Here is a 19655-nt window from a genome sequence, read left to right as displayed (position 1 = left end):
GACTGTGTTCTCTCAAAATTTACAAAATCTTTTGGAGAGTCCAGGTTCTCCTTTAGTGGATCCAGACTGTGGATCTTTCTGCCCACTGACTTAAAACTGCAGACTGATGTGAACAACTTTAACAGATGTCTGAAACAGTGGCTGAAGACAAGTCGCTGTATGAGATGTATATTATGATGTGCACAAATACTGCACATGCGTTAAATGTGTCTAAAGCCTCCGATGGACAAGTGTTGCAAATTAGCAGTGTCAAAGGTCACATTTATTTATAAAGCACATTTACAACAACTATCGCTTCCCAATGTGCTGCACACAGGCAATGCAAAATTTCAAAAAAGTGAAATGTCCAATGCTTCTGCTACGTCCATCTCAAATAAATAAATGAATAAACATCTTTTAAGATAAAGTTAAGTGGCCATTAGATGTGTCTCCAACCCCACAAAAGTGAATAAATTTGGATTAATTTGGGTTAGCATTACGCTCAACGGACACTTTTAGACGCTAAATTGTATCGAAAGTAAAATCTCAAAGGAACTGAACTTTCATTAATGATTTCTACCTAGGCTTTGACCTAAATGTGGTTGATGGTTTGTCAACAACTGAAAACATCTGGATCGTTCATAAGTTGCGATGCTTGATGGCTAATGCTAACGGCTATGGGGAAAATACATTGAGCAGGCTAACGGACTCTGAAAAGTGTCCGCATACGTTAGGATGGAACCCCACCTCTCCTTTTTATTTCAATTTTCAATGGTATTCATGGCAGCAGCAATAGTGGAAGCAGTGGGGGTAGTAGTAGTAGTAGTAGTAGTAGTAGTAGTAGTAGTAGTAGTAGTAGTAGTAGTAGTAGTAGTAGTAGCAATAGAAGCACCAATAGAAGCAATATACCAGTAGCAGTAGTATCCATTGTAAGGTCGCCACTTTCTGGGACTGTTTCTGTGACACCACATTCTCAACCTAGATGTGAACATACTTTTAAATAAGGGGGGTCTGGGGGTCCGCCCCTTGATTTTTTTTTTTTCTCATTTCCTCAATTTCGCTGGGGTTTGTATGAGGTTATAAACACATTTAGGGCTTTATACTAGGGATGGGCGGATCAATACCACAGTATCGATATATATCGATACCAAACAGCTACTTTTTAAGTATCGATATTGGGCATAAAGTATCGATACTAATTTGCATATGTAAAAAGTAGGCGTGGCAGCAATTTTAAACATAAAAGGACAATTTACATCTTTGTTCTGAGCCAAAACAGTCCACAGGAGAAGAGGATTGAATTAAGCCAGCCATATCATTCTGGTTTAGATTCTGTTTGTCATTAAAGTATTACTTTTAAACTTTGTTTATGTATTTAATTTCACATTAACATTGTATAATTAACCACTTAAAGTAATATCATTTTAATGTACCTATTAATTATATAAAATAACCAGTTTTAGAAATGTATATTGATTGAAATACATTCACCCATATAAAAATGACCAGTATCGGTATCGTATTGATTCCAAAAAATGTGGTATCGCCCATTCCTACTTTATACTCAGTCAATTCAATTTGATGATAATGCCATGATTATTGGAAACTCCCATGTTTAAAACAATCTCAATAAGAAAGATTATTTATCTACTTTGATACTACATTCATACCAACTAGTGAATCCTTAATTTGATCTGCATGTTTTCTTTGCTATATTCTGCATTTTTTCCTGTTGTCTCCCTTTATCTAACCTGTGGCCCCAGTCCGCATCATGATCATTATAATTTGTGTTAAGACGTCTGATTTGAACTCCTCTCAGTTTTTAAGCAGCTTCGACAAAGTGGGAAAAGTTTGTGCCATCGTCTATTTTCAGAGCGCAGATATTAGCGGATATTGGAATAAGTGAGAGAGTGCCTTAAGGATGACTGGCTGAGGCACACGTCTAAATCCGTGCAATGTCCAGACTCTGTGCTTATTTTGGGTGATAATCGCACTGCGGACACTGTCAGCTGTCTCTGCAGGACCGGGATCGGCTCTGTGACTGAATTACGCAAAAAAAAAAACAGCGTCCAGCATTGATTCAAAACGTCAGGATACAGGACAACCCTAACCCAGAGTAGCACTGGTTTTAATAGTCGCCGTGGCAATAGTAGCTGCAGTAGAAGTGGTAAAGTGTCCACCTGGGTTGGTCAGGTCTGGGTTCAGCAACATCATGTCTACCTGAACCTCCTGAATGACCAGTTTATTCCATCAATGGATTTACTCTTCCCTGATGGTACGGGCTTTTTCCGAGGTGACAACGCCAGGGTTCATGGGGCTCACTGAAACATCGTTTTCACACGTGGATTCATCACCTCCAGACCTGAGCTCCATTGAGAAGCTTTGGAATGTGCTGTGGCTTTGCACAGTGGTCACGCTCTCCCATCATCAACACAACACAAGACCTTGGTGAAAAATGAACACCACATTGGATCTTTTGACATTGCAGAAGCTCATTGAAATAATTGTATCTTTTAGTTACTTATTTAGACAATAACTTTAGAATGAAAAGGAGCAATAAAGAAAATCACTCTTATGACAGATGCCCCTTGTTGCTCCATAATCACTTTAAAGGAACAGGCCACAGTTTTTCCATAGTGAGATATGTTCTTACCTGAGCTTAGACGAGTTGATGCATATCTATCTGGTCTTTGTGTGTGCGCTCAGTCACGCAAAACGGCCAAAGATGTTGTTTGGCGTCTTCCAATGTGTTCCTATAGCTCCAAACGGGGTGAAGTTAGAAGCGAACACGCTCTTCCACGGGCACGAACAAAGACCAGACAGGTATGGAAGAATGGTGGCCCTTTCACAATATTTCCCTTTTCCATCAAGCGAGTTCTAGATAATTATCTAAGTAATCGAAGCTGAAGGCATCCAACTACATACCGAGTGTGTGACTTGGTTGTGATGATTATATTTTTGGTTGGGCACTATAGTAGCAGCAGCAGTGGTAGCGTAAGACATAGTGAAAAGTGAGCATATGGTGGGAGCCAGGGCAGACACATCTGTATCCTACCGTACTCAGTGATTACTTCCACAGGACTGGATCACCCTCCTATTGTACTTCAGTATGTAATCATGGGCACAATGTGGTGATTCTTAGCTAATTCCTACAACATAACAGACACCAGTGACTTGTGAGGAATAACAGAAGTTAGAGGCTGCGCTCACGTGACTTCACAATGTTCTTAAGAGCCCATATATGTTTGTTAAGTGGTGACATCACAGCTTTACCTCCAGGTCTGCAGATGTGCGAGAAACTACAAAAAAACTCTTAAATACCACTATCTTATTTATCACGCCCATTAGCCAAAAATGCTGTAACTACTGCTATAAAAGTAATATTTACCAAAATCGGTACATCTGGGTTTAGCAGAGAGAAATGCTAACGGCGCAGAAGCTACGCTAACCCCGGAAGTAGTGGCTTTAGTAAATATTACTGTGTTAGGAAGTAAACATTGGATTCTCGCTTCCCGCTTCCGCCAAAATAACCCCGCCCACTAAAAATCCAGCCAATCACAGTCAGAGTTCTCGCAGCCCTGCCGAACAAAGTTCTGCTGAACCGAAGCGTCAGCAAGAGCTGCCGAACAGGAGCTGCGAGAACAAAGTGACGTGAGCAGCTGAAAACTCCATGGCAGTAACTATGGTAACTGCCAAAATGCAGATTTCAGAATCCTTTCTTCCAGCACATAGGAACCATGGTCTAAGGAATTTCAGCCATAAGAATAATGTGGCAGGTTTGTGAATCCAAACACTAAGACATGTTTTTCCTTCAAAAACTGTTTATCTCCCGTACAGTTGTATTGGCACCTGCTCCGACTGAAATCGAATTCTACAACATGAATGCAACCTGTGAGGAACTTTTACAGAAACAAAATAGTAGCACCTTTACTACAAAGCACGTCTCGAGATTTACACAGCGTTCCCAAAACTCTCCACTCTATTATTCTTCTGAACACATTTGTCATTCACTGCAACATGTTTCACGGAGAAAGAGCCGTGTTAAACCTTCTGTGTGCTGTGTTTTTGACCCAAGAGGCCAGCGCTTTGTGAATGTGTGTCTAATAAATAAAACAGTGTCCAGCCTTCAGCAAAATGTTTCCTATCTATCGAAAAAAAAAAAAAAAGCTGTATTGTAAGCACGACCTGTGAAACAAGGCTAGCTCTTGCCAACACGAATCCACCATCTGACCAAAGACCAAAGTCAAGCCCGAACTCCTGCCCTCTCATTAAGGCCTTCCTCGCGCTCTGAAGAGCCAGCGCCTGGAGCCGGGCCACAGACACTACAATAGGAAAACAATTTTCCACCAGCACTTTAGGTTATTACCTTTCTGTGGTCTCGGGCACGAGCTAAATGACAAACTGGGGACTTAACAACAGCCCGCAGCCGGCTACAAATCACAGCCCGCGCCGCTATTGGACGGAGCGGGCGGACGAGCACGCCAGCGACTGTGGGTCCAAGCGCCGGCAGGGATCCGCCCCCGTGCAGCTGACACGCACCCAAACATGTGTCTCGTCGGTTTACCGCATAAACGCGGGCCAACACTCGGCTCCTGACAGGTTTGCCCCGCGGCGGCGCAGGATGGACGGGCGGGAGACAAGTTTCTCTCCTGGGACGAGGGAGTCAAAATTAAAGGTCTCATCGTGAGTGATGGGAAGTTCATGAATCGGGTCTTTTGAGCAAGTCTTTAGCGCCCCAGGAAGCAGGAATCTATTTGACGTTTTTTTTTTTCATCAGCAGGAGGTAGTTGGTTACGATCTGGTCACCCTAATGTCACAGCCAAATGTGGGACATGACAAAGCAGGACGATGAAGGACATTTTTAACAGATGTGAAATGACACTCAAAAAGAGTATGGCAATAATTCAAAGTTAAAGTATACATGCTTTGGTAACACTTGGTGCTTACAGTGGTAATTACAGTGGTACTTATGGTGGCATTTACACTGGTTATTCTAGGTACTTATTGTGGTACTTACAGTGATACTTACGGTGGTACTTACAGTGGTACTTACAATGGTACTTATTGTGGTACTTAAAGGATACTATAGTGGGAATTACAAGGTGTGTACTTCTAGAAACAGTGGTGACTCTTAGTAATGAAGGTTGTACTTCTTGTTTTCCCTAATGCTGTTTTGTGTTGTTTTACAGTCACACAATCCTAGAAATTACGTCTGTTTGTAGAAGTACCTCATTTGCTACTTATGAATTGCTGCTGTAGTATTCTTGAATTACCAATAAGTACCATAGATGTATCACTGAAACTACTACAAACTATCATTTAAAGTACCAAAGTACATAGAAGTATGACCTTCATTACTAAGAGTTACCACTGTGTCTCTTAGTAATTAGAGATACAGTGGTAACTCTGTGACTCCCTAACTCCTAACCCTAATGACTAGTAATTATGACTTTTAGTACCACAATAATAACCTAGAAATTATCCTGTAATTACCACTATAAGTACCACGGACTTACCGGCCCGTAATGTAAAGTGTTACCCATGCTTTTCAGTCATGTGACTTTTGTTGTTATGGGGGCCATTTTGAATACCAAAGTAGAATTATGCAGTGCTATAACATGCAGTACTGCATAATCCTCTCTACTCAGGATGAAGATGAAAGACAATTGATTGCATTTTTATGTATATATCGTAGTCATTGCTCAAGAAGATAGCCGGAAAAACACGGCTCTAGAGAGCGCATGTTTATGTGAAGAAACCAGCGAGTCAGTGTTTAAGACGTTAGCATCCTACCGGTTAGCATTTAGCTTCAACAGCTCAGCTCGGACCTCTCCAAGAGAAAGCCCTGAACCAAACTCCAAACATCTGGCCTTGGTTGCAACATGTGACAGAGGTCAGAGCTGAGCTGTTACTGTAGTATTTCCTCAGCGCTCATAGATGTGAGAAATGTGTTGATCATGTTGAAGCCATTGACGGTTGGTTGACAGTTGCTAGCCGGTAGCATGCTAGCGTCTTGAGCAGCTCAAACACTGACTCAGACTGAGACTCTGAAAACATCAGAAACTGTGTCTCTCATCTGTCTTTGTGTCTCACAGGACCCACCCTCATGCTCCTGTGTCCTGTGTCAACAGAGTTTCCTTTTTTTTCTATCATGTGTTTGAATTCATGAAAAAAAAAAAGTGTTATAATTCATAGGCACCGAATTCTGTTCTTCCCAGTTGGTGCCCAGTCCAAAAAAAAAAAAGAAAGAAAAAAAGTCAAGGCTGGGATCAATCTCACAGTCCCATGATTGGGAGCCCTGCGCAGTACCTATGGAGCTAACATAGTGGAACAAAACTGGCAACCTGTGAAGTATGGAGCGTGTTCACGCATGGCCATGATTTCTCAATGAACTCTGTGATCATTCGTGTGGTCTGCTTGTGTGCGCAGCAAATGCTAGTTAGTTGAACCTGTCTTGAATTAGTGACATTAGCTAAGCTCGGTGTCCTTTAGGTGAAACCCAGTAATCGCAGCTTGACTTGTTGCCTCAGCCTGGCTTTACTGAGCCAGTTTTATGAAACAGCCCTCTGGTTATTAGGCATATCCTCCTGGTAATGACAGTATTCTGGATGTTTACATGTGTTTGAGAAACTAGGACACTCACATCCCTGTTTACATGAGAAACTACAGTATCCTTGACATTTAGGCTCCAGAGAGGGGCGGAGCTAATGACAAACATGGCAAGGAGCTAAATTTAGCAATGTTGGTAACGCATGGCTTTTTCAGACATTTCCCTTGAGCACAGGGGCAAGATCTATCCAAAGAAGCGATTGAAACTAAAACTAAAAAACAGCCTATAAGAACATAATAGCATCAGTCGAGTTATTTCCCAGCTTCAGCGACAGAGGTCAAGGAAAAAAATACCAAAAAAAAATTTTTTTTATCCAAGAGCAGCACTGACTTCCACTGGAGACGGACCAAAACAGTAGTTGTTTCTTAAGGTTGCTTCAATGTTTTGTTGAAGATATAAATATTTAAAAGTCCAGGTTCCAGATAAAATGGCTGCATGAAAGTGTTTCAGAAGTCTGCACATGCTCAGTACGTCAGTAATGGTGAAAAACCAGGATACTGTGTTTACATGGTGCAGCATCCTGGAAACAGCGGGAGCATCCCAGTGAGAATATCCTGGTTTCTAATAACTTGGATATCGGTTTGTCCAAGAAATGGAAACCACACAGCAAAATGGCCGGTGTTAATTTAACACCCATAGTGTTAATTTTAACACTTTTTTTGGGTCTATATAGTTCTCACGGATTTTGTGTTAAAATTACACTTTCAAAAGTGTTAAAAATTTGACACATTTTTGGTGTTATTTTTTGACACTGAGAGTGTTAATATATTAACACTTAAAGTGATTTTTTTTCATTTAAATTTAGTTAAATGTTCACCGCATTAGGGTTACCGTTTTAACTCTATAAAGTGAATTTCCTTCATCCAAAAAGTGTCACTTTTCACCCATTTAAGTGAATTTCCTACATCCATAAAGTGTTATTTAAAAAACATTTTTTGTGTCATTTCTTCATCTTAATAGTGTTATTTGTTCACTAGCTGTGAAAATTGCAGTTAAGTCCTATAAACTAGAGGGAAAAAAAGACAAATGTTTAAAATGAACCATTTTTAATGTGGAACTGGCACCAAATAAAGGCACAACTGGACCCTTTACATGGAAAACAAGGGCACAATATACAGGTCATCACTGTCATAAGACATTTGTATGTCAAAGGGTCTGTAAAACATAAGACTGTTCTCTTTAACAACATTCCTCTCTTTGCTCTCACATATTTCATAAGCATGGAAATGCTCACTGAAATGATCAACCTCAAGCTTGTCAACAATAAAGTAGATGTCACTGTTAACAACAACAATCTTTGATATTTTGCAAAACACAGGCATCTCGTCTTTGATCTCAGTGCAAACAGCAAGTCCAGATCTATACTCCGTTCCACTTATTTTGACCCAGTTTGCAAGGAAAATGTCTTTTGGATTAAAATCACTAAAATATGAATCATCATCATCTTTGTCCACACTCATTGATTTTAAAGGTCCGTATTCAATGTGATTTGCAGGTGTCGTGTCCCAATAACCTGCAATTGAAATCTGGTGCTTTTTTGCAAGTGACTTTGTGATATTTTTGAAGTTTTTGATTGTGTTTTTGAAAACCTTATGTTTAGCCTCACATCGCATGCTCCAGAGGTGTATGAGTGGTCCAATTTTCCTAATGCATGAAGGGTAATGAACCATAAAATGGTGTTTAGGAATAAGGTTTTTGTGTGGATACAACTGTTTGAACAAAGAGTGATGTTCCATGATCAAATGTTTTAAGTGGACTGTCATACCTACAGATACTGATGGAGAAAAGACAATGTTGATTATTTGCAGTAAAAGCAGAAGCAGAGACCAGTGTTCATTGCCCTCAGGCACAATGTCACCAAACAGCAATGGAATGTTTCTTACAAGACAAAGCGTTTGAATGGAATTTAAACCTATATTGTTACCACAACTTTCCAAATTAATCCTTGTAGGACGGTTTTTGCGCTCTAGGTACCCATAGTCAAAAGCGTAAATTCTAGAGAACAGGTCAGGCTTTGAAATAAAATTTTCTGAAAGATATTCGAATAATAACTTGATTTCAAACTGAGCCACCCCCTCCAATATATCATGCATAATGTCCAATGAGAAATTGCAACTCACATGAAAATACTGCAAACTGTTAAGTTCTGACTTTCGTTTCAAACCAAATACAGACAATTTGGGTGGATGACTTTCCAATTCTTGACAGTGCATTTCATAAAAATGTTTGTCACGCATCACCATATTGGGACTGTCCTCAGAGTAAATTGTCTGTGCATCCTGCTTATTAATCAAACACAACCGGCAGAAATGATTCGCACTGAAAGATTCTACGAAACCAAGAATACAATGCATGCCCAAGTTGTCTCCGGTTATCTGGGAAATTGTGCCAAATATTTTTTCTTTTGAGAAGGGTAGATCTAAACCTTGAGTTTCCAGAGTTTTTATATCATGTATCAAAGGCTGCAAAATGGAATCAAATCCATAGGTTTTAACATCATCAGAATGAAAAAGTGCCACAAGATGAATGTTCATTACAGCGGAATTAAACCTGGGCGGCAAATTTCTTAGGACAAAATACAATGCACCAACTTTGTGTAATCCACGTTTTGAACCGAGGGGGTTAGCTGTTTCAAAGTCATCGTAGTAAATCTGAATTTGCAAAGCATTTTTATGTTTTGCGAACAATGGGTGAGTCTTAAAATAACTGCCATCTCTGAAGTCATCATACGTGGTTCTAACCATCACTGTGTCTGCAAGTACTTTACAAATCTCTGAATTTCGACACATGAATTTCAGGGTTTCTAAGATGGGAATATAAATAAATGTGTCTTTCACTGGGACTTGACTGTACGAACCTGTAGCTTTATTTCTCCTCATGTCAAAACGGACACCAAGCATTATTTCTTGTGGTTCCACAACTCCCCATTTTGTATTTAAATATTTTATTCTTTTAGTTTCAGTATTCAAATCACCAAATGGATTGTCAAAATTTTCAAGGCTTTGTTCTAATTCATGTCTTATAGCATTATCTTCAGGGACGACAGACAGTATTTCCTGCTTAATCTGTGAGTGCAGCTCATTAGTGAAATCTTCCAAGTCATTGACAATTGCTGAAACAGTACTGTTGGGCATGCCACTACTTTGGAGTTTACCTATGATTGAAGCACAGATGTTTTTTGTATTAGTTTGGTTAAGATGTGACTCATTGTTCGCAAAACTTTGCAATTCAACCTGTACTTGATCAGTACAACCAGTTTCATTGGTTGGTCTTTGATTTTCAGTGAAATTGCCATGACATAACTGAGATGATGAAGCCTCATTACCTGGAGAGCTCTCTCTTTCATGAACAGTATTTAAATGTTTTCTCAAACCTGGATAAGTGCTGAACTGACGTCTACAACCATCTTGAACACAGAACAACTTGAACTTTGTGTTTGGATAAAAACTGTGATCAAGTCTAATATGGCGTATTAACAGTTGGCTGTTCCCAAAGGTGCATTTGCATATGAAACACCTCAGCATTTTAACTGTCATTTAGGATTTTTGCACGTAACTCACGAAGTCTTGGAGACTCGTCAGTTGATTTGAGGTCAATGTTGTAGATAGTAGTTTGGATGAACCTGTAGAACTGAACCAGTGATGAGTCGTAGGCTGTGTTGAAGACGAAGTGCGCTTTAAACAGTTCATCAAATGCACCCAATGAGCTGGTGGCCTGACAGGGTATTGGCTGCTTATCAATGGCAATGTAGAAGGTATCCATCTTGTTTTTGGTTTGGCCAACTGCAATCATGTATGGTTGCGGGTTCTCCTGGTCTCTGAGACGTTCTTCAAGGCTGCTGCTTGACTGAATAAAAAAAAAGAAAAAAAGAAAAAGAGTTTAATACATTATTGGAATAGGTGACTTGATACAAAAACACATTTTACATAACGTTTTAAGTAACCACTAGGTGGTGCCTTTTCCTTCATATTACAATGGTAAACATGCATTATTTTTGTTTGTGCAATGGTAATTCATTTGTGCAGTTAAGTGTACAAATTGACTTAAAAAATTGAGTCCTATATAATTTGTCCTTGCAAAAATGTCTTACCTTGTGAAAGTAGACAAGTTTCTTTTCTGCATCACTGGAACTTATTTTGATTCTCCTTCGTCCAGCTGTAGGTGGCAACAGATGAAGGAGCAGTAACAGGGAGGCCATATCACTGTCCCAGTCTAAAAACACAATGCAAACAGGGTTTGATCAAATCTAGTGTCCATGTTTAGGCAAGATAAAGTAGTAGAGTTGGCAAACATAGCAAATTTTGAGTGTGCAATTCATGTTTCAAACTCAATATTCTGTTCACACTGCGTCTTCCAAGATCTATTCAGGAAGAGTAACAAGAGAATAGACAAAAATATAAACTGCTCAACTAATACAAGAATCACATGTATTCCAGAACATTTTGTACCACCAAAGTAATTGTATCCTGGAGTTAAGCCAATTATGAACATTATCATTGTAATTGATTCAATTGCTTTAATCTACAGATGTGTCTGAACTTACAGTTGTCATTTTGTCCATATGCCTCCGCTGCTGCCAGTAGCTGTTGAACATCTGGAGTTTGAGTCAAACGTTTGGCCTCCATTATGATCTTGGGCTTGAAGACTGTGTTCCATCTCTCCAGCAGCCTGGACGCCGTTTCAACTCCAAACAGGAGAGTGAAGTCTTGATTGACCTGCAATACATAAGAGATTTAATACATGAAAACAATGCTAAAAAAAATATTAAGTGAAAAGTAAAACCTTACCAGTCCTTTGACATCTAAAAAGCGTGGGAAGGTTTTGAAGATATCTGTGGTTCTTTGTGGATTGTGCACTAGTGCCTGTCGATGTTCAAGAGTGCTTCTCATCTTCTGAAACACGCTTGTGACATCAGTGGAGTGGCTGAGAAACGAAATGGCCTCCCTGCAAGCATCTCCTTGTAGCTGTTCGCCTGCTGAGGATGTAGATCTTCTGCGCTTTGGTCCCTGTTCTTGTGGTGACTCTTCCTTGGCTGGTCGCTTTGACTTGTTCCTTCCTATTGTCTTGAGGCGCCATGCCAAATACCCCATGCCCTTCTCAGCATCATAAAAATGCTCCTGTGAAAATAGGCAAAAGGTAATAATAATAATAAATCAACAATTTATAACATAAATTTGGATTTGTAATGACTACTTACATATCCCTTTGGTGAAAATGGATCCTTCAATGAAGGGAAGAGTGTGATGATTCCAAGAGCATAGTTTTCTTTTTGTTTGCGGGATGGCATCCTCCTGGAAAACACACAAGTACAAAAACACAAATAAATGTTGCAAGATCCTATTTAGTTTAGTACAACCACAATCTAAGTGCATATTAATTTAGAGCACACTGTGTTCATGTTACAGACTTTTTATTATTTTTCTGTGTAGGCTCTCAGTTATTAGTTTTGTTCAATATGAAGTTTATATGTTGTGGAAACTGTGACTTACCCATGCCTTTCAGTCATATCACTTGCTAAGATGTTAACAAGCTGTTTTCGGCAACGGGTACTCAGTGATTTGTCAGACTTGTATTCTTCCAGGATGTCTTCACCTCCGGGTTTCACATGCAGGACATTTAACACCATCTGCCAACAAATAAGACAAAACAAATGATAAAAAGAGATAGCAGATATCAGTTGGCTGCTTACATTAAGAGCTCTTCTACCTTAACAAGACACAATTTGTTTAATTGTTACAGCATATAATTTTTCTTTAAGATCAAGTCTTCTCTCCCTGGACTAGTTTCATATTATTACATTTTGACCATGTAACATTACCTCTTTGGCAGCACTGGACTCTAGGACTTCTCCACTAGGTCCTGCTCTGACATCAGGCGAGGGAACACTTCTGGCTGGTGACCACCATTCCATTGGCCCAGGAGTCTCAGTGTCACTTGAAGGTGATAGGGTGTCTGTGAGGGATGATGAAGAGCGATCCATTGGTGATGCAGGAGCTGTCAGACAGGTTTTAAAGGAAAGGCATTAGTATTAAAAAAGAAACAACATTATGACTAAAAAGTATCCCAATAGACTTGCAATTGTCTTTAGGATGTTCCTGGATCTTCAGACATATGTCAGGATTGGCCTCCATCAGTTCCAGAAATACATCTTCCTCAATTTCTGTATTACTCTCATCCATAACCAGCAACTCAGTCGAGTCAGTAAACCCAAACTTGCATTTTACTAACGATAAATAATGAAGGAATCATTAATGAGAGACCAGACAAATGCCAAGTGCAAACAAAGCGACTCACCTTCTTTCATAAAATCCTTGTAAGTGAAGCCTGCCTGTAGTCGTATGTACTTCTTAGTAGCTTGGCATTGCACCTTCAGCAACATGGCTCTGCAAAGATTCAAAGGAACTGACAAAATGCAATTCTATGGAGTTATTCCGATAATGTCTTGATAAATACATTAGGCAATAAAATTATAATTCAAATTTAAAACATTCTAGCGCAAAATCACGTTAGATATTGGACCCCAACCTAGAACTAGGGATAGCTGATGCCACTTTTTCTAAAACATAATATGACAAGGCATTTTCCTCAAACATTGTTTTTTAAGTACATAAACAGACTTTTCCCACAGCAAATTTGGTTAGTAATTAATTACTTTACACATTTTTATTGCACTGTCCATCAAAGACAGAACAGTCCATGGCCAAAAGTTACTCATGGCTTGACATAATCAAGTGATTATGTTAACATCAGTGCAGGAACCAGAGTAGTATTTAATAATAGTGCTTGCTTTTTACTACTGCTAAATGGCCTCTTTTTGCCTTACTCTGTGTAGATTGCCTGTACGTGTGTTTTGTAGACTGGCTAGAGCAACTTAGCAACTAGCCTACTGCACTTTGATTATTTTTGCATTTTGCTGCAGCCAAATTTCGCTCAATATGGACATGCTATATCTCTTTACTTTGCATTTCTTGAGTACATTTTAGTCGTGGGGGTAGCTTTACAGCTGAATTAAGCCCCTGGGAATAAAGCGGTTTAAGACTTGCCAGCGTCGTTAGCCGCTAACTAGCCGCTAACTAGCGTTAGCCGCTAACGCTAGTTAGCCGCTGGTCTAGAAATCACTGCAGACCCAACGAAGACAATATTTGTAAAACAAAACAACCACAAAACAGTAACCGCAGTTAGGAACGACCATGTGGTTTGAATCTAAAGCCTTTCACTTGATTATGTTAACATCAGTGCAGGAACTAGAGTAGTCATATTTCTATAAGCTTCATGTTTAGCACAAGGCTACTAAAAAGAGGAGTCATAACAACCATTCATATTAAAACACATTTCGTTTTGGGGTTTTCTCGTACACATTAACATTTTGAAGTCTTACCTCATGAAAAGTTAAAGTCAACCCGCGCTGTCCTCTGCACATCGGAGACGGCGTTGCACTGCTGCAGACTGGCCTCTTTTCAAAAAGCGGCGGGAACCGGAAGTGTAATTAACACTGCCAAGAGCAAGTGCAGCTCACACTGCGAAAAATCACCGCCCCTTGAGTTATCTCCTCACTGGACGAGTTGAAGCCACACCCAAAACCAACACCCAGCCACACTGAAGGCTTTACACCAGGAAACTAACTCGGCCCATTTTGCTGTGCAGGAGTCTGTGTTTACATGAACCAGACAAAATGAAGGAACTTTAAATCTTCATTAATAACCTAGGTACTCGAGGGCATGTAAACACTTTCACTAAGTAGACCCACTTCAGCGATCCACAGTCCAATCACCTGAATATATTTGTAAAATACGGAGAAAAGATTATATTTCCATCTGTACGAGACTGCACAGGAACGCCAGCGAGCGAGAGGCGGGCTTTACAGTAGAGTATCCACTCAGAAATGACCTAAAACGCCCTTAAGATTGTGCAGGATTACAATAAAGTGTGTGCAGTAGCAGAGAGTAGAATGCGGGACACTGCTCCAGTATGCATGATGCAGGATTTGAGTGGAAAGTGCTGTGCAGGCCCACACAATGCGGGACATCTGGTCACCATAAGTGAAGCCTGATTTCCTTCAGTGCAGCACATCGCCCAACAGAACCAAAATACATTAGCAAATTAAACATATTCATGCGAAAGCAGTGACAAATGACCTGCAATATGCGGCTTTTTGTGAACAGGGCGGGCAAAAACACAAAGGGCCTGATCTTGTGTTTTGAAACGCAGACTGTAGCGAAACTTTTTGCACTTAGCAGGAGCACACTTTCAGATCTTGCTGCTCTCAGACCTGGCACGATAAGTGGGCAGGGCAGAATCCCGTGGCACAATGGTGATGTTATGTAGAACCTTTTTCCTCCAACCAGACTCCGACCACATCGAGTGCCGACCCTGACCCTGGCACTGAAAGTTCTACTGTGTATGCTGCCAGTGCAAGTTTCACTTGTAAAATGCATTTAAACTTTGTTGTATATCATTTTACAGGATTTAACCCTAACCTTAAAGGGACAGGTCACCGTTTTGTCCATACTGAGACATGTTCTTACCTGAGCTTAGACAAGTGGATGCATAACTGTCTGGTCTTTGTGCGTGCGCTCTAGCATAGCCCCTCTCTTTACTGCGTAGCCGTCGAAGTGCTTGTATGGTGTTATTACGCCTTACAATATAGTACCCCCTTTTTTTTAGAAAATCGACATGTTTAGTTTTGAGTAACTATACTTGGATTGTGTAACTACTCAGCATATTTAAATAGGGAAAACGTGGAACAGCTTGATCGCTTCTAACTTCACCCCAGTTTGGAGCTAAGCTGAGAGAACGTCTTTGGTCTATTTGCGTGACTGAGCGCACTCGTAAAGACCAGACAGGTGCGCATCAACTCGTCTTAGCTCAGGTAAGAACATATCTCAGTATGGAAAAATGGTGGCCTTGTCCTTTAGGTACTTTGATTTTAAATGAAAAACCAAAGCGTGACAAAACCACAAAGCGTCAAAAACGTGATTAAAAATGTCTTAAAAATGAGTCACAAAAAGAGTGACAAAAAAGCAACAAAAACACAACTAAACAGTGACAAACACACGATAAAAAAGCAAGGAAAAAAAGCGATGAAGAAAGCAACAAAATATGACAAAACCACGGGAAACAAAAACCCACAGAAACCAAACAAAAAAAAGAGACAAAAACACAATAAAAATTCTTCAAAAACGTGGCGACGACGCAAAAAAAAAAAAAAGAGTCATGATCAGTTTTGTAAGTCTTTCGAATGAGGCGTTGCTCTGGCCTATAAGCTGCAAGCTCCAGACATGAAGCTTTTAGATTTGGGTAAAGCTGAACCAACATCTGGCCTGTTGACACTTGCATTCATTTGCTAAACTGTTGTTCACTCACTGTTTGTCTTTTTGTTGGCAAATAGCAGAGGTGGGAGACTCGAGTCACATGACTTGACTCGAGTCGCAATTTTCGGGACTTGAGACTTACTTGACCAAAGCTCCGAAAAGACTTGACTTGACTTGGGACTTGCTGTTTGTGACTCGAGACTTAACTTGAACTTGAGGCCAATGACTCTAAATGACTTGCTGAGACTTTATAGTTATTATTTATTTGAGTGAAACTGTCAGGATTAATTTCGTAAAAGCGGCGCATCTATGTTTACATTATGGTGATTATCCACATGCGTGTTCGGTTTCCCGACACAGCGCTTCTAATCAATACAGCGCGAAAAGGCAGGAGGAAATACGACGTGTTTCTTTGGATGCATTAAAGTTTTCTAAACAGAGTGAAGAGGAGGAGATTTATGGACAGGAAAACGTTTGAAACAATGGGCTGTACCTAGAGCACCGACGGAGCCTCCAGAACCACGATGTAAGAGCTGATTAATCAACAGAAATCTCGGGGCTTTTTGATGTTTTAATTCGTTCACACAAAGTTTACAGCATTTAGAGGTTATTTTACGCATCCGCACAGAGCCCAGGGACAGCGGGACTGAAGGCTACGCAGAATCTATTTTGAGCAGGGGCGAATCCGAGTATACAGGGGCTGGGGCAGTACAGGGGAACCACTGACAGAAAAACTGCCAGAAACTAACAAAAATAAAAATATTATTTTATATTTATCTTTCAGACTGCAGGGAAAAGCAGCTCATATTTAAAATACTATATTTCATATTTTTTAAGTCTCCCCCCCAGGGCCCCCTTCCTTAAAATGCTGTCGGCAATTTTGTACATAGACTGTTTATTTATAATACATATATTTTGAATGTTGTGGCGTTTAAATATTAATTAGACTTTAAATCCAAATCCATGAGATTTTAAAAGTTTGATTTTAGCCAAAATTTTCAAAATTACGGTATCTTGAGAAAGCACTTATTATTTTCAAGATTAAACACATTTTGAAAAGTAGACACGCTGGCGTTTGACTTGAGGTGACTTGCCGGCTAAAGCAAGACTTGACTTGACTTGACAAAAGCTATGACTTGACTTGACTTGAGCCCATGACCGATTGACTTGGACTTGCTTGGGACTTGGACCTTCACGACTTGGACTTGACTCGAGACTTGCATTTAGTGACTTACTCCCACCTCTGGCAATTAGAACCTAGATTTATGATTTAGAAATAAGTGGTCCGTTCCCAAGTACATCAAGTACCACCAAGTACAATATTTGACCCTCCAAGAACCACATGGGCTAAACCATGTCTGAAACGGGTCGGAAATAGATCAGAGTTAGACAAAATGATGTGTAAATTGGCTGTGAACCATGTTTGAAACCAGATAAACGCCTAATTAAAAGCATGACTAAAGCGTATAAATGCCCTCGAACTAAAATGAATACAGCCTAAGATTGCAGATGATCCTCAGTCTTTTGTAAACTTCTTTCCGAAAGCTAAAGCATAAAACAAAGCAAAGTGACCGGGACTTAACTCCGCTTCAGTTTCCCCCACTCTGAACAGCAACGCCGGTCACACCACGGAGCCCAAAGACTTTTTCGTTTGAAGCAGAGAGCGCCGTTTTTTGGGGGAGTCGCAGTGGTAAGAAACTGGGGCACCTGGGACGGAGCCTGTGCGCGACAAATCGATGGTTTCGGAGAAATCGGCGGCGGCGCGGGACACGGGGCTCAAAGCGGGGGCCGTCCTGGGAAAAAAATGAGGACGTGCGGTGGTCACCCTTCGATAAAGCTGCGGCAAACTTTGGAAAAAAATGTTTGGGAAGATTTTCGCGTTGGAAAAACTTTTTTTCAATTAACTTCGGAGGAGAAGAAAAATCAATCGGTGTCTTATCTTTGCTCTGGAATAAATGGAAGTAAGATAGTAAGTAAGTAATCTGTATCTAATGGTTTTAATGACCCTCTGAAACCGTACTTTGGACAAAAAAGATTTATATTGGTTGGAAAACAGGACTAAAGGTGAGAAATTTTAGCTATAGATTATTGACACTCAAGTTTTGTCTCATTTTATGTTATCACGTACATTTAAGACATCTGATGAATGAACATTGCCAAAATCGCATGTATCATATTTTCAGTGACAGAATAGGACGGAGCCAGGTTTACATCATAGTTTCATATTGTTGATTCATTAGGTACAAAGATTTGGCCAGAAAACCATGATTGCAACTTCGCTGCCTACGGGTCGGAGTCACCAATACACACTAATGGAATCACAAAGAAGAAGCTAACAAGCTAACGGACAAAGCTAACTGCGGGCTAGCACCACTTAAACAGTATTTACGGCCGGGTTTGAGTGAAAAAAATGATTTCTATTGTGTAATTGGATGCACAATATCCCTCTGTCCCTTTGTCTTTTCTGTCAGCGTAGTATTTACTCTCACGGACAATTAATGAGTAAAAAACGCAACATGCTACGACATCGGCAGTGGCGCTTATGGCCTCTAGGGGCATGAGTTACTTAGTACTGGTTTAAGAGGGATTTCGATCTGGTTTAGTTCTTGAATAAGCTATATATGAGAAGAAACATTTTCCCTTGTTTGTCAGGTTCAAAGCTCAATAAATCAGGTTAGGGATTACACATGGAAAAATCCTTAAAGGCACTAAACCTAATTTTTAACCCATTATGTCAATAAATGATGAACTCGGGATTTCACGGCCATCGTTCGGAGTCAATATGTGACAAATAAGGTAAACCCCTTTTCGTCACGTATTGACTATTTGGGTTGACCATATACAGGGCCATATATAGGCCACTGTTTTTACATACTGAGATATGTTCTTACCTTAGCTTTGACGAGTTCTATAGGACCTGTCTGGTCTTCCCCCGTGCCTTCAGTCACGTAAACACAGCGCAGACGGCGTTAGCATTTAGCCCCTCCCCCTCTCCTCTATAGCTCCAAAACAGGTCAAGGCGTAACAATACCAGGAGTAGTTCGAAATCCAATACCAAATTACTCCTGGTATTATTACGCCTTCCAATATAGTCCCCCTTTTATCCTCTTAGAAAATCCACATTGGTTAATTTTTTGTAATCATACTTTGTAGTGTAACACTTCACGTAACCATATTTAAATAGGGAAAACGTGGAAGAGCTTGGTAGCTTCTATCTTGACCTGTTTTGGAGCTATAGAGGAGAGAGGGAGAGGCTAAACGCTAACGCCGTCTGATCTTCACCCGTGCCTTCAGTCACGTAAACACAGCGCAGACAGGTCCTAAAGAACTCGTCAAAGCTAAGGTAAGAACATATCTCAGTATGTAAAAACGGTGGCCTGTTCCTTTAAGCACAACATCGGAAAGCTTGGAATCTGCAGGAGCTACAAAAGTGTAAATAAAGTTGCAAGAATGTAAAGAAAACCTAATTTTGAGAAAACGGGTCCTAAAGGGGCCTGTCTCACCCGCCTGGAGACTGGTTGCCGCTGGTCACGGAGATTTCTCCGAGACGTCACCTGGAGATAAGGCGAGTCTCCAGGTCGTCTCGGTGATAACGATCATAATTTTTTAAAGCCTCCTTGTGGTCTTCGTGCGATCTCGTCGAGGAATCAGAGTCGCAGAGCGGTCGCTTCACGGCAGTCGCTGTGACGTCTCCGGCAGTGAGATAGGTCCATGTATTATAACGTCTGCCATTGTGTGTGCCGTGTATCAACCGC

The 19655-nt window shown here is 40.4% G+C and overlaps 2 protein-coding genes across 2 annotated transcripts in view; both read right to left on the bottom strand.

The window, feature by feature from the left end:
* LOC306969136 (voltage-dependent T-type calcium channel subunit alpha-1I-like) overlaps nt 1-19655 on the bottom strand; it is a 460402-nt gene that overhangs the window by 182774 nt on the left and 257973 nt on the right.
* On the bottom strand, nt 9105-12855 carry LOC306969655 (uncharacterized protein). The gene is made up of 7 exons (XM_079565348.1): nt 12408-12855; nt 12079-12215; nt 11787-11880; nt 11377-11706; nt 11133-11304; nt 10680-10801; nt 9105-10435 (listed from the first exon to the last, which is right to left on the bottom strand). The coding sequence occupies exons 1-7, from the start codon at nt 12567-12569 to the stop codon at nt 10115-10117; spliced, it is 1338 nt and encodes a 445-aa protein (XP_079421474.1). The 5' UTR covers nt 12570-12855; the 3' UTR covers nt 9105-10114.

The sequence above is a fragment of the Gobius niger genome (genome assembly GCF_951799975.1).
Source record: "Gobius niger genome assembly, chromosome: 10".
Taxonomy (NCBI): domain Eukaryota; kingdom Metazoa; phylum Chordata; class Actinopteri; order Gobiiformes; family Gobiidae; genus Gobius; species Gobius niger.
Note: the sequence above shows the minus strand (reverse complement) of the source record. Positions and strands in the feature narration are given on the sequence as shown.

Excerpts from the sequence above, each read along its gene's own strand:
- LOC306969655 (XM_079565348.1), bottom strand. The coding sequence starts at position 12,569 with ATGGATCGCTCTTCATCATCCCTCACAGACACCCTATCACCTTCAAGT. Across the intron at positions 10,802-11,132 it reads ATATGGACAAAATGACAACT|ACTGGGACAGTGATATGGCC; the intron begins GTAAGTTCAGAC and ends TTGTGTTTTTAG. Across the intron at positions 10,436-10,679 it reads AACTTGTCTACTTTCACAAG|TCAAGCAGCAGCCTTGAAGA; the intron begins GTAAGACATTTT and ends TTTTTTATTCAG.